This window comes from Ursus americanus, chromosome 2 (genome assembly GCF_024610735.1).
Source record: "Ursus americanus isolate L20-20 chromosome 2, mUrsAme1.1.p, whole genome shotgun sequence".
In the NCBI taxonomy this organism is placed as follows: domain Eukaryota; kingdom Metazoa; phylum Chordata; class Mammalia; order Carnivora; family Ursidae; genus Ursus; species Ursus americanus.
The window spans coordinates 77,408,996-77,422,951 of NC_142128.1; the positions used below are offsets into that span (position 1 = coordinate 77,408,996).

Genomic DNA, 13,956 nt, shown 5'->3' on the forward strand with positions numbered 1-13,956 from the left:
AGAGAAAATTTTCCTCTCCTACACTTGCTTACCCGACCCCAACTCCAATTCCCATTTCTCTTTCCTCTATGAAGAAGTATTCTGAAGAAATAGGGTGCAATCACCTGTTTCAGGGAGTTTAACATCTATGAGACTGAAAAGGAACCTAACACTAAGTAAATACAAGTTAGGGTTCTTCCTCCTACCCAGTCTGATTTTACATTGCTTCAGTAATGCAGTCGTCCCTCCCTCCTTTGACAAATTAACTTTAGAACTTGTACAGTGCCTACCTGATAATCAGGATCTTGTTCAGATTGGCAGCACAATATATTATAAAACACAAGTTTATGGGCTTGTTCACTTATTTAGCTAGACACCCATGTCTCTGTCCTTTCGAGACACAGTAATACCTGCTGGTGCGCCCTGACCAGGACCCAAGATGAAGTATGCCAAGAGAGACACTTTTTCTGGAATGCATATAAAGGTAACCTAAATGACGGTTTGGCCAGATTGCTCAAGGTTTATGTGTGTGTTTCTGTTGCATAATCAATGACATAAATATGCCCTGAAGCTCTGGGACTAAATGAGCATATCACAAGGTCAGTTATCCAGAGACATTTACCTGTAACATCGATGAAATGAAGTCACCAATTCGCGATCTCAGAATTATTTATAGGCCCTGTTTTGTTTTTTGCACAATTTCTGTAGGGTTTTTATGTCCCTAAAGAATATGCTTACCAAACAAAAACTTCCTTAAAAGGACCAGAAATAGGCCAAAGCAACCTGATCACTCTGAACGGATGATGCATTTCAAGTTGAAAACTCACTGCAAGTAACATTACAAATCTTGTATCACATGACTTATTATATCGGCTTCCTGACTTGAAGCAATGCCTTGAGAGGTAAGTTAATAAGCAGAAGACTGGTTTGAATGTTTTTTTTCTTAACAGTAGAAATCATTATATACAAGGAACAAAGAGAATCACTGTTCTTTCAAACTCTAAATGAGGAGACAGCTGCAGACAGGGGTAAGTTAACTACGTAAATTCTCACCTTCCGTGACAATAAAGATTGCCCAAACATAACAGTTGTACTCTAAATACAGTAAATGGCTTTTGTCATCATTCATCAAATATTTGCTACATAAGGCACTAGAGTCTGTGTCATAGGAGTCAAAGAGAGCATGAGAATGAAGGCTGGGCCTTATCAAGGTGGGCCAAGAAGGGAAAGTTACCAAAAAAAAGAAATAAAAATGGATAAAACCACACCTTCTCTTGGCTTTTTAGCCTAAAACCACCAAAGAGAATAAAATGTTCTCTTTTTATATCTTTACTAGTACTCCTCTTCTTACTATGGAACTCAGTTTAAGCATGCCCACAATAAATCTGGACATAACCAATTTGGGCATCTGAACAACTCTGTTCATACAATTGTGTACTTGTTCCCGTGTTCTATTTTCTGTGAACAAACCACCAAGGAACTGGAAGAAGAAAGACGTCTAAAGAGGGGAATGTTCTGCATTGGGAATACTGGTATTCCATGGTATTCAGCACCTTGGCCTTGGCTAAGAAAGCAAGCATGACTTTGGTTACCTGCCTCATGATTTCTCAAAGCAGTATTTTCCTAGGGTTACACCCTTAAGGAAAGATTTTACTTTATCTGACCATTGTCTGCCAATACTGTATACCCTTTTTTCTTTAGAAAATGCTAATATCCACTTAAAATAGAGAAAAATAATTAGATGTGTGCTTTTGGGGGGTAGGGGAGTTAGGGAGGTACTCACTCCTGATGTTTCCCCTCCACGTAGAGGGACTTTTCATTAGATGAATCATATTGGTCTCCGGGAGAGGAGGTGAGTTCTACTGACTGCTAAGTTTCTGGGTAGGAACTGAGCATGGGGAGCTAAGACCTTCTCTTCCCTTCTCTGAACATCAGGATGCTCCTTCCTGCCATCAATTTTATAGGAGCAGCCTCTTGTGTGCACAGGCTGAGGCTGGGTGGGAAAATTCAACTCAGAGCTCAAAGGCTAGGAAGTCCTTGTTGCCAGGCGCCTGAGCTAGGTTTCCCCATCGCTGAACACTAAGGCTCATATTTTGATCTCTGTCTGCCTGGATGCTTTCTCTATCACCTGGTTCAGGCAGAGAAAAGAGAGGTTTTATTTATCAGCTCCCTCAAGCCCCAATATGTACTTTTAACTTATGCCCGTATCTCATGCCTTGGGAGGTGTAACTGCCATCTGCTTAACCATGAAAACCACTGGAAAACTTCCATGAATGAGCTGATAAAATCCATATCGCAACTCTGCCTCTTTCCTCAATTACCTTGTAGTCTTGTCCAGATTTACTCTGTAGCGTGGAAGAGACATTTAGACAGACGGACTGAATTTTGCGAAAGAGTCCTGGTTTAGATCCGTGTTGAACCACTCCCTCTACCTTTAGTGCCAGCTGCTGATTATTCTGGACAGCGATGGGCTCTGCAGGGTTCCGGGGTGATGGTGACAGAGCAAGCTGCAATACCAACATTAAAATGAACGCCCACAAGCAAGGACAAGCTTTCTTCCAACAAACATGTTTGTGCTAATTGTTGTTTATACGTTACAACACTACACACACAGCTAACGACCTGACTGCTGGGACAACCAAATGCGCCTTTTAAGTCAAGGGTTCCTTCTCCCTAATACCTCTCTTAAATACCGCTCTGTTTTCTACTCCCAAAATCCCAGTTCTGTGTGAAGGTAACAGAGGATCCGAAAACAGTGAAGGCCCTAGTCTTCCCCATTTCTGTAGCGGGGCATTTCTTTGACAATGAACCAATTCCAGCAGGGAAATGCACTATGTCAACTTTCATGTCTAGCTGCTGTCTCTTTGGTTTTATGTAATTTTTAAATAGACTAAATTCAAGGGTCAGTGAACTTAAAATTCTAGAATTATATATATGATCAAGTCACAGTGGTATGAAAGTCAGTTTCCACAAACGAACCAAATGATATTTTTAACCTTGTATTAAAAATCCCAAATCCCCTTAAATTACAGAAAGCGCAAATTCTGCTAAATGAAAAGACGGAAGAGGAGGGTCTTCTTGATGACGCTGAGCACTGCACCAACCAACCCTGCACACAACCTACCTTAAGACGTCTTAGCTAAGAGAATCAATTCTCCTTATTATTCAGGTCATTTTGAAATAGAATGCTCTGTTATTTACAATCAAAAGCATTCAAATGGATATGCAACAGTGCACTGAAGACATTTACCCACGGACGGATAATCCAGGAAATCTCTTGGAGGCGAGTTTTCCACCTTTTCCAACAATTCCATCCTCTGAATCAAAAATAGCTTTTGAATTTGGAGTGGCTCAAATATTTTCAAATACTAGCTCTTCTCATTTGCCAGCTCCTCAAAACTTGATATTCACAGACAAAAGCACTCTAGAGATAGGACTGGTAATGTTTTACCAGACCTGATTTATTCTAAATGGGGTCTGAAAAGCCCGATCAGATGCAAACTCAGCTCAAGATCCTTGTAGAGGACTATGATGAAAACCTCTAAGATTATTCTTGGAGACAAGGGACAGAGCTCCAGGTAGCCGAATGCCTGTCACACTCCACTTGGCACTGACAGCTAAGAAGGGAAAGGGTTTAACTCCCAAATCCCATTCCCTTCACCAAACCACTTGATAAAGGGAGAAAAAACTTACAACTAAAGTAAGTTTTATCAAAACCAAAGGTAAGATCCTGAAGCAGAGCTATATCCCATGTATTCCAGAAGATGACTGGGTTTTTAATCTACATTAACCTTCGTATTTTGGTAGTATTACCTTGATGCTGGTAGACTGCAGTTTCTGGAAAAAATATCTCTGAAACGAAAGAGGAACTTTCAGCAAGGAAATGATGGCATTGCAGAGACATGCTGTATGCTGGGAGGGAATAAAGAAACTGAGTCAAATAAAAATAAATTTCCAAATTTCATCAACAAACGGTACTTTCATGAAGAAGTTTAAAAAGTACAAATGGTCATAAGATTATTGCAAAGGTACATACCAATCAGTAAAGAGGCGTAACACCCAAATGTTTGCCAAATCATTCGTGTCAAGGAGTACAACTGCAGATTTTTACTTTATTTTAGCGTATATTTAATAAAATAAAAGTAAATGTAGAAGAAAATCCTCCAGGCCAATTAATGCACAAATTTTGCATTTCTGTAGCATCAGAGGTATTAGATCTATTATTCTATAATTAGTTTAGATGCTACAATATAGAGTCGCTCTTGTACGGTAAAGTGGGACCAAGGAGACATGGTAAGGAAGCCAGGGCAGTATACTGATGTCCAAGGCCTAACACCAAACCCCACAGGGAGCCTCACTGACTTGTTCTTCCATCCCATGTCCGGGTGGCTTCCCTGGCCTTGTGACCATGGGCCTCTAGAGAGTGAGCAATGGTGGAAACTTACTGGAAGTCAGATTAAGAATGACTATACAGTTCAACTCTATGGGATTAGAGTACCTTATTTCAAAAATCCATTTCACAAATGTAACTGAGTTCTGAAACTCCTAGAACAGCTGCAGAAGAGAATCACCACAGTGAATCCTTTCAGGCTTAGTAAGAGGAGTCCTACAACTATCATTTAAGAGTTCTAAGATATTATACATATTTATTTATTTAAAACCACTTTATTGAGGTATGACTGACATACAAAAAGCTGTACATATTTAATGTATCCAACTTGATGAGTTTGGAGTATACACCTGTGACACTGTCAAAGATATTATAAAGGTCACCCAGGCTAATCCTCAATTTTGCTGATGACACAGGTCACCCAGACAGGTAACAGAACAAGCTGGAACTAGAACCTAGGTTGCCTAACTCTTAGTTCAATGATTTAGTTCTATTTCACCAACAATTCACCAACTGAATAGAAAAAACAAAAACAAAAAACTACAGCAGCATCAGAACACCTGTAACTTTGGGTGACCCAGACCTCTTCCTGTTGGTCTACATGTCCCTCCTCAGTCTACTTCCCCATCAGCTCCCCAAAAGCACCTCGGGGTAAAAACCACGCTACCATGCTGGCTGCCCTTCTAAGCTCCTGATGCCAAGCACAGCGCCACCTAGTGGCCTATGTTGTAAACAGTCTTAAACAGCTGGGCATTAAGGCTACACACCAGAAGAGTCCACTCCTCCCTGGTTTCAGGGTGTTGAACATTTTGTGCCCGAGAGACCTCTAACACAAATGGCAGGTCTATTACTGGAGAAAACCACAACACAGATTCAAACACATTGGTTCTCTTCCTTCAGGTTTAACTGCTAACGCAACATTATTCATGTTCCTGCAACAAGGAACATGGGAAGCATTTGCAGGGACGTCCTGCTGGTAGTGGAAGTCTGATGCCGAGAGTATCTGAGGAGAGACACCTCTTTAAAGGATGGACTAAAGTGGACCCCAAGTGACCTCAGGCTGCTCCCTGGCAAAAAAGCACCATTCTCCCTTTTAAAAGAATGGATGCAGATTTTACAATTCCCTCCAGGGACAGTGTGGACCGCCTCTGAGGCCGCCGGCGCGTGAGGCACACCTCCACAGGTACGCTAGTAGGAGACTACCATCACCGGAAGAGTTTGGAGGTCTGAAGTCACACGTTATGGTTAGTAAAACAGCAGGAGGACTAGCAGAGCCCAGCACTCTCTTCTTTGTTGAATCCAGTACTTTCCAGCCTTTGTATTTTTTGACATCTAATCAATATCTTGCACAGATGTGTATATTTCCTTCAAAGATAATCTTTACACTGTCCCTTAGCAACCAAATTTCAGTGTCAAACAACTACCTCTGTCAATTCAGTTCAGCAAATACATATTGACGATCATAAGTGGAAAGCAGTATGTCCAGGAAAGTTCCTGTCCTGAAATTTAATTTAACTCTTCCACAATGCATCATGCCAATTTCTTCTTAAACACTTGATAAAAGGTGAGAGTACAGAGTGAGAAGAGCAGGAGCCAGAAGAGAGCTGCAGGGGATATCAGCACCTAATGGGTGGGCAGGGCAAGGGAAACTCTCCAAGGCCTAAGTTCACAGATGGGGAGTTATGGACTGAATGTGCGTATTCACCAAACTCCTATTTTGAAGCCCTAGCTCCCAATGTATTGGTAATTGGGGCCTTTGGGAGGTTATTAGGTTTGGAAGAAGTCATGAGGATGGGGCCCCATGATGGGATTAGTGTCCTTATAAGAAAAAAAGCCACCAGAGCTCCCTTTCTCTCCCTGGTATGAGGGCACTGTGAGAAGGTGGCCATCTGGAAGCCAGCCAGAAGGTCCTCACCAGGAACCAAACTGGCTGCCACCGTGATTCTGGCCTTTCCAGCCCCCACAACTAGGAGAAAGAAGTGTCTGTTGTTTAAGCCACCCAGTGTAGAGGTATTTTGATATAGGGGCCTGAGCTGACGAAGACACTGAGGAATGGCCAAGCAGGCAGAAGAAAATCTGGGTGTGTGTCAGTCTGTCCTGTTGGGGAGAAGACTGAAGAGAGAGTGAGAGCTCAACACTCCCAAAGGCCACCGAGATTCGGCAAGCTAAAAGGGAAGCACTGCACCAAAGGACATTGGTGGCATCTCCTGGCAGAAAGTGATTCACTGCCAGGTAGACGACCAGACGAGCCCAGTTTTTTCTGTTTCCATTGGTCAGTGGTTCTCAACCCCGGTGGCAGGAGAGAATCACCTGGGAGCCTTGAAAAATACTAATGCCTGGCCCTTAATTGCAAAGATTCAAAGTTAACTGGTCTAGAGTGGGGCCTGGGTGTTGATTATTTTTTAAAAAGCTCCCAAAGTGATTCTGATGAGTAGCCAGAGTTGAGAACTACTGCAACTTCAGTTACATTGTTAAAAAGGAAAAAAAAAAAAAAAAAAGAAGTTTTAGCTGTGCTCTGGGGGAGCAGATTCGGCACATTAATGTAACTATGTAGTAGCCACAGAGGTGCCAAGCCCCCGCCACGGATTGTTAGCTCATTTCATCCTCGCGGCAATGCTGCAAGGCAGGTACGATAGTAACCCTGTCACAAGACAGGCGCGGAGAAAACCGGCAGAGAGGTGAGTTTGCTGAAGTCACAGGGTTAGGAAGTGCCCGAACTGGAGAGAAACCGACTTCTATGTCATAAAAAGTCAATGAAACAAGTGCCACTTGCCATGTAAGAAACAGGGGTATATTTCCGATTGAGTGAGTCCACTTCCTCCAAGACGCGATTATAGACAGACATCATTCTCCGCTCATATTCACTGTCCGCGTGGGCGGCTCCCGTAGGTCCAGATTCCTGGAGACTGAGGTCAAAGAAGTAGCAATTAATCAAACAAAATAGTCACCATCTTAATGTCTAAGTGTGTCAGGCACTTCCTACACGTTCTCCTTTATTTTGTAAAATAACGAAGTAGGCACTGCTGTCTCCATTTTACAGATGAGCCAACTGAGGCCTGGAGAGGTTGAGAGACTTGCCTTCAGTCACATAACTAGTAAGTAACAAGCCCAGTGTTCCAACCCAGACCTGACTTCAAATTACGTAAGGCTAATCACCTTGGTTGTTAGGTAGTAGAAAAATGTAGAACCCTCACCTCTGCCATAAAGTGAAGGAGACCCAAGACATCTGAAAAGGTAACCAGCAGGACAAAGCCAGCAGGTGAAGTGCCACAGAACCAGTGAAGATATACCAATAAAAGATCAAAATGTGGAGTGGGGAATGCCACGGAAGAGATGGGTCCTGAACAAACCACGGAGCAAGCAGGATGGATAAGATGTGGAGAGACGGAAGTGTGGTGGGCATTCAGGGCTGCGGAAATAGCATGAACCTAAAGCATGTACAGGGAAGATGCGGGAATGCTCGGGGGAGAGCTAGCACGCAGAGCTGGGTAAAACTGGGAAAGTTTTACCTAGATTTCCTCCTTCTTCTACTGCCTCACACCCAGAAAGTAATTCTGAAAGTATTTCTAAGTGAGAAAAGAAAGCAAACCTTTTGTATGCTAACTAAACTTCAACGGGATTACTTAAAAATGCAATATAGGTAATTCAGCCACACTGGGCATAAGACTGTTCGTACTCTTCCCTTGTTATCCTTTTAACACCTACTGTGTGTTAAAAGGCCCCACCAAGGCACTTCACCTAGGTACTTTATATAGGTTATTCCCTTTAACCACTAGAACCACTCTAGGAGACAGGCATCGTTATTTACCTGTAGTTTACGCATGTGTGGCTCAGGGAGATGAAGTCCCATGCATGTGTTTCTACAGCTAAGAGTGAATGATGAAATTCATCATGTTCGTATGGCTCCACAGCTTTGTTCCCTGCTCTGCACTGTACCTCAAGTTCCAATAAGACAAGAACTGAACCTCGTTTATATGACTCTAGAAAAACTCTACACACAAAGCATAGAGAAATTAAAGTGTTTTACATAGTGACCTGCTACTAAGAGGGTCTAAATTCAGAATACTGCCCTACCTACAAAAGCATTCATTTTCTTAAAAAATACACTTCATTTAGATATAAGTTACAAAGCACAGAAATACACCTATTCAAAATACTCCTTTCTGGTCAATTCCCACTTCTGACCCAAGGCAACCCCAGGGGTGCTTTCTATCACTATAAATGGGATGTTTCCAGTTATTGCATATAAAGAGTCCTAAAATATGTACTATTTTGAGTCTGGTTTCCTTCGCAGCATGTTTTTGAGAGTCATTCACGTGTTTTGCATATATCAATAGATCATTCATCTTTATTGCTGAGGCGTATTCCATTGTGGGGATGTATGAGTTCATCCATTTGCCTGTCGAGAGGCATTTGGATCTTTACAGTTTTTGTTATTACAAACAAAGCTGCAATGAAATTTTACATATGAGTCTATGTGGAACTATGTTTTCATTTCTTATGGGTAAGTAAGTAGGAGTAGAACCGGTCAGATGGTAACTGCCAACTGTTTCCCAAAGCAGCTGAATTGAATCACTTTGTATTCCCCAAATGGTAGGAATTCAAGCTCCTCTACATCCTAATACTGGATATTGAAGGTCTTTTTAATTTTAGCCGTTTTAGTGGGTGTTAGTAGATATTCCAATGTGATTTTAATTTGCACTTCTCTGATGCCTAATGATATTAAGCATTTTTTGCTTATTGGACATTAGCATATCTCCTTTTTTGAAACATCTGTTCAAATCTGTCAATTTGTAAAAACTGCACTGTCTTGAGTTGTGTAGTGTTCTTAATATCCTGGATACAAGTCCTCTGATAGAATATATTTGATACTATTTTCTCCTTGTTTGTGACCTGTCTTTTCATTTTCTTAATGGCATCTTCCAAACAGCACAAGTTGAAAGATGTAAGTCAAATTCAGCAAACTTTTCTCTATGGTAACTGCTGTTACCGTAAGTATGTGGGGATTTTCTAGAGATCATTTTTGTTGCCCATTGTAATTTGTCAGATAACATATTCTGTATGATTTCAATGCTTTAAAATTTGAGATTTGCTTTCTAGCCTAGCATATGGTTTATCTCATTAAATGTTCCACATGCACCTGAAAAGAATACATATGCTGCTGTTAGTATATACATGTCAATTAGATCAAAATGACTGATGGTGTTGTTAAAGTCTTCTATATCCTAAGAAATTTTCTGACAAGTTGTTCCATCAATTACTCAGAGGGCAGTGCTGAGAATTTTGTAATTGTGGATTTATTTCTCTTTCAGTTCTGTCAGTTTTTGCTTCATATATTTGGAAGATCTGCTACTTTGTACATAAGTATTCAGAATTATGTCTTTTTGACCCCTCTGGTGTTTCTTCTGAATGCTCTCAGTGTTCAATAAGGTCTCTCCATTTGGCTAACTGGAACTCAAACATTTCTCAGTCATGTGTGAGCTCTGGGAATTGTTCGGCTTATAGCTTCTGGTAATTATTCTTTCCATAGTAGTTTTTGCCTGGCCTTGTGGAGTTTCACCTTGCATATGCGTAGCTTAGCATTCAACCAAAGATTCACAGCCTGTGAAATTTCGGGAGCTCTTTCCCTGGAAAGCTTTTTCCTCTCTCCTGTATTCTGTCCTGCAAATCCTAGCTTCTTCTGGTTCCCAGAACCTGATCCCTATCTCTTCAACTAAGCAAGACCCCATGTTCTGCTTTGGTTACTCCTCGCTGAGAGGCAGTCTAAAAAGTGCCTCCAACAAGAGGAGAGTAAAGACTATTGTAGGGTTTACCTTATTTATGCCCCTCCTCTGAGGGATTACATTCCTGAGTTACCTACTTCCCAACACCTGAAAACAGTTAACTTATATGTTTTATCCAGGTTTGCAGTAAAAGGAAAAGTCCAGTCTGAGTTACTCTGTCACCATTGGAAACTGTTCCCTTATCGTTTAGGCAATAACATAAAGATTAAGCACGAAGGATTCATGACAGAGCAAATAAAAAGCTAGAGCAGAAAAATGCAATGGACAAACATCTCAAAATATTTCTTCTTGATAATCCTAAAAAGTTGGGATGAGGCAATCACATTCATAATTATAGACATTTACCCTGTCCTAATCCGTATTTATTATTACTGGCTCAGGCACTATGTTAGGTGCCAGAGATACAAAGTTGAATAATAAGACAAGGTCTCTTCTGGGGCACCTGGGTGGCACAGCAGTTAAGCGTCTGCCTTTGGCTCAGGGCGTGATCCCGGCATTATGGGATCGAGCCCCACATCGGGCTCTTCCGCTGTGAGCCTGCTTCTTCCTCTCCCACTCCCCCTGCTTGTGTTCCCTCTCTCGCTGGCTGTCTCTATCTCTGTCAAATAAATAAAATCTTTAAAAAAAAAAAAAAAAAAGACAAGGTCTCTTCTCCCCAGAAGGCTCCTAGGCTACGAAAAAGATAGATTTTTGTAAAAACTACAGTGAAATACTAACATTATGCTTCACTCTTGAGGTTTTTTAGCTGCTAGTCTTTATTTGTAAGGTGCAGAAGTTTTAGAAGGAATCCACTCTTTGCAGTTGTATACTATTGAGAATGAAACCCAAAGAACCCTCCCCTTCAAGGTGTAAGCTTTCTTTTCCAATTTTTCCCTGCTATGAAGGGCAGAGGCTAGGGGACTAGGTTTGGAGGATGAGAGGGGAAGGAGAAGAATAAAAAAAAGTGGTAGGAAGCCCAGAGAGTGAGAGGGTAGCATGTGAAAGCTGGCTGGATAACTCCCTTCACCCCACCCCTGCTGACAATGCACCCAATCTGTTAAAAAGTCAATCAAGGAGAACACTTATACTAATTCTACCAATTAACAGTACAATGATATCTGGGTGCTAAGAAGTAAAATGAGTATGGCACAATAAGAACTGGTGTGAGCCTCAAAGCATCAATTAATTGGCAAAGACTCTATAAAATGGAGGTTTAAGCATATTTTGAAACTTAAAAGGAAGGGTTTTTTTTTTTTAAATAAGCACTGCAAATCTGAAGGGAAAATGAACACTGATGAAAATAGGATAAAAGGAAAAATAAACGAATATTAGTACGTTATGAAAATATTAAAATGGATTGGATGAGTGGGGACAAAGACAGCTAAGTGGCCTAGCTTGAGAGTAGGCAGAACTTTAAAACAGACGCAAGGATCCTGCTATTGTCCTGAAAAGAAATGGTGAGTCAACGCTTTAGGGTAGAGAAATTTCACTCTGGTTTGTTGATTATATTCTCTTTGAGAAAGCTGATGTTGGAATCAGAGGCCTTACTAAATTGGAAATTATAGACAGTTGAAAACGCACATTCCAAAACAGAATAATGTAATGGGAAAAAAACAATGGATCATTCTTTAATAAAATATTTTGAACAGTTAGTTAATGGGAGAGGAGAAAAGAATATTAATAAAGCAAAAACAGGAATATATTTTTGTTGAAGAAACCAAAGAATAAAAAATTTAAGCTTAATTATTAACCCAATTTTTCAAACCAAAGTTTAGTTATAGTATACAAGAAGAAAATACTCAAATTCAAAGAACTTCTTCCTAGTTATTTTTCCAAGTCAATGTTTTAAAAATAGGAGGCAGTGGGGCACCTGGGTGGCTCAATCAGTTATGCGTCCTACTCTTGATTTCAGCTCACGTTGGGATCTCAGGGAACTGAGATGGAGCCCTGCCTCAGGCTCCGTACTTGGCGAGGAGTCTGCTTGAGATTCTCTCTCTTCCCCTCCCCCTCCTCTCTAAAATAAATAAATAAATCTTTAAAAAAAAAACAAAACAGGCAGAGGTAAATAAACAACGGGAGTCAAAAAAAGCAAGTTTTGTCAGTGGGTGTGTGACCTCAGGCAAATACTAACAAAGTCCCTCTTCTGTTCTTCTATAATGCCTCTTCCAAAACACATGTTGTGACGGCTAGGTAAGGTAACACTGGAAAATGTACTTTAATGTACACTATTATTAGAAATACCTTGCTGATTCTGGATCCAAAATCAGGGCTTCTATTGCATGAGAGATCAGTAAACAGCTCTGCTGCTGTCTGGATTAACGTTAAGGTTATACATGAAAATAGAGAAATCCATGTAGACTTTATATTACCTATCACGCCAAGACAAGGATTCTATTTTTAGTTAAGGTAACCGTATGTTATCAAATCAACTGGTTTGAGACTTCATTATTTTGTTTCCCTTTTAAGGGATGTATGTTGTTTATAATAGTGATCCTTAAATTCTGTTCCAGGAAGAGTACTTTAGAGGCTGCCTAATGTGGGAAGGGGGAACCAAGCAACAGCTTCTGTGATTCAATCACAGAAATTGTTCTCTTCTGCTCAGATGTAGGAGTTTCGGTGATACAAGTTAAAAGCGACAACAACAAAAATGGCCTGTAGTTACCCCAGAGGTTCTTAAGCTGGGGCTCAAGGGATCTGGTAACCCTCCTGGGACTAAGCACATCCGCTGGGGTGTGTGAATAAATGCATTTTGTAGAGGAAAGGGTCCACGGCATTCACTAGGTTTTTACTTAGAAAACCAAAATGCCAAGCACTACTGATTTACAGGTCCCACAGCTTGAAAACGTCTCTCTTCCCTCCTTTTGAAACGGACTTGAGGCTGCTAATCAAATATGGAGAACTCAAAGAGGACTCAGGGAACCAGAGTGACAGCGAAACTACAGATCGCTAATAAAGGCGATGGGAACCAGGGTTTTCACCACGAAGAAGACAGCGGTGACAAAAGAGAAAATGGGTTTCTGGTGGGAAAATGTGTCGCCTTCTCCACTGCAGCTCAAGTGAGCACCGAGTATGTATGCAACACTGGTGGGACCTGGGCTTTGGACGCTCTTCCTAGCGGTGGAGAAAGACCACCACTGGGTCACTGTTTTTTTTTTTAAGCCTGAGCCTGGTTGAAGTTAAAAAGTAAAATTATACTGCCCATACTAGATTTCAAAAGAGAAGTTATTCATTATAATACATTTGTAGGCTTACCTAAATATACGTATTTTTAGTTAAGCATATCTAAAGCATTTACTCTACGTTTAAAAGACTACTTCCAAAGAACAAGAAAGACTGAAGCAGCTTAGGATACAGTTCCACGTTCCTCAACGTTGCCGAATCAGCATCGAAAGATGCCTGATAAAGATCCCCATACCGGGAAGCAAGGCTTCGGAATTCCTCCATGGACTGTTTCATCTGCAAGGTAGGAAAAGTATCAGTTACAAAGAACATGCTATTCTACCCAAACCAAAACATACAAAAAAACCTATCCTCAAACAATCAAATCAAAAAAGTAGTTCAACCCTTTTCACTTCCAGTCCATTCATGCCTATAAACCTTGTTAAATAAAATTAACAAAGATGATAAATGAAATTCTCAATGTTCACAAAATTATAATAACGCGTATGACACACAGAAACAAAAAGCATTGCTTTTTCAGCTGCAAGTTCCACTAAGACAATTAATACAGTTATAAATATGTAGAATCTAGTGAGACATCATCAGTCACTTTGTCATTCTAATAAAACAGCAGCCTATTTTTGGCAAGACAGATGAGTTAAGCAT

The 13,956-nt window shown here is 40.8% G+C and overlaps 1 protein-coding gene across 2 annotated transcripts in view; it reads right to left on the reverse strand.

Annotated features, from left to right (window-relative positions):
- The window catches only part of INTS7 (integrator complex subunit 7), an 89,351-nt gene that overhangs the window by 2,382 nt on the left and 73,013 nt on the right, over window positions 1–13,956 (reverse strand). For both annotated transcript variants that reach the window (XM_045787850.2, XM_045787849.2), the window contains exons 15-19: window positions 13,484–13,587; window positions 12,373–12,441; window positions 7,143–7,275; window positions 3,793–3,891; window positions 2,301–2,486 (exon numbers count right to left, since the gene is read on the reverse strand). In XM_045787850.2, coding sequence (XP_045643806.2) covers window positions 2,301–2,486; window positions 3,793–3,891; window positions 7,143–7,275; window positions 12,373–12,441; window positions 13,484–13,587 — 591 coding nt within the window. The remainder of the gene's footprint in view (window positions 1–2,300; window positions 2,487–3,792; window positions 3,892–7,142; window positions 7,276–12,372; window positions 12,442–13,483; window positions 13,588–13,956) is intronic.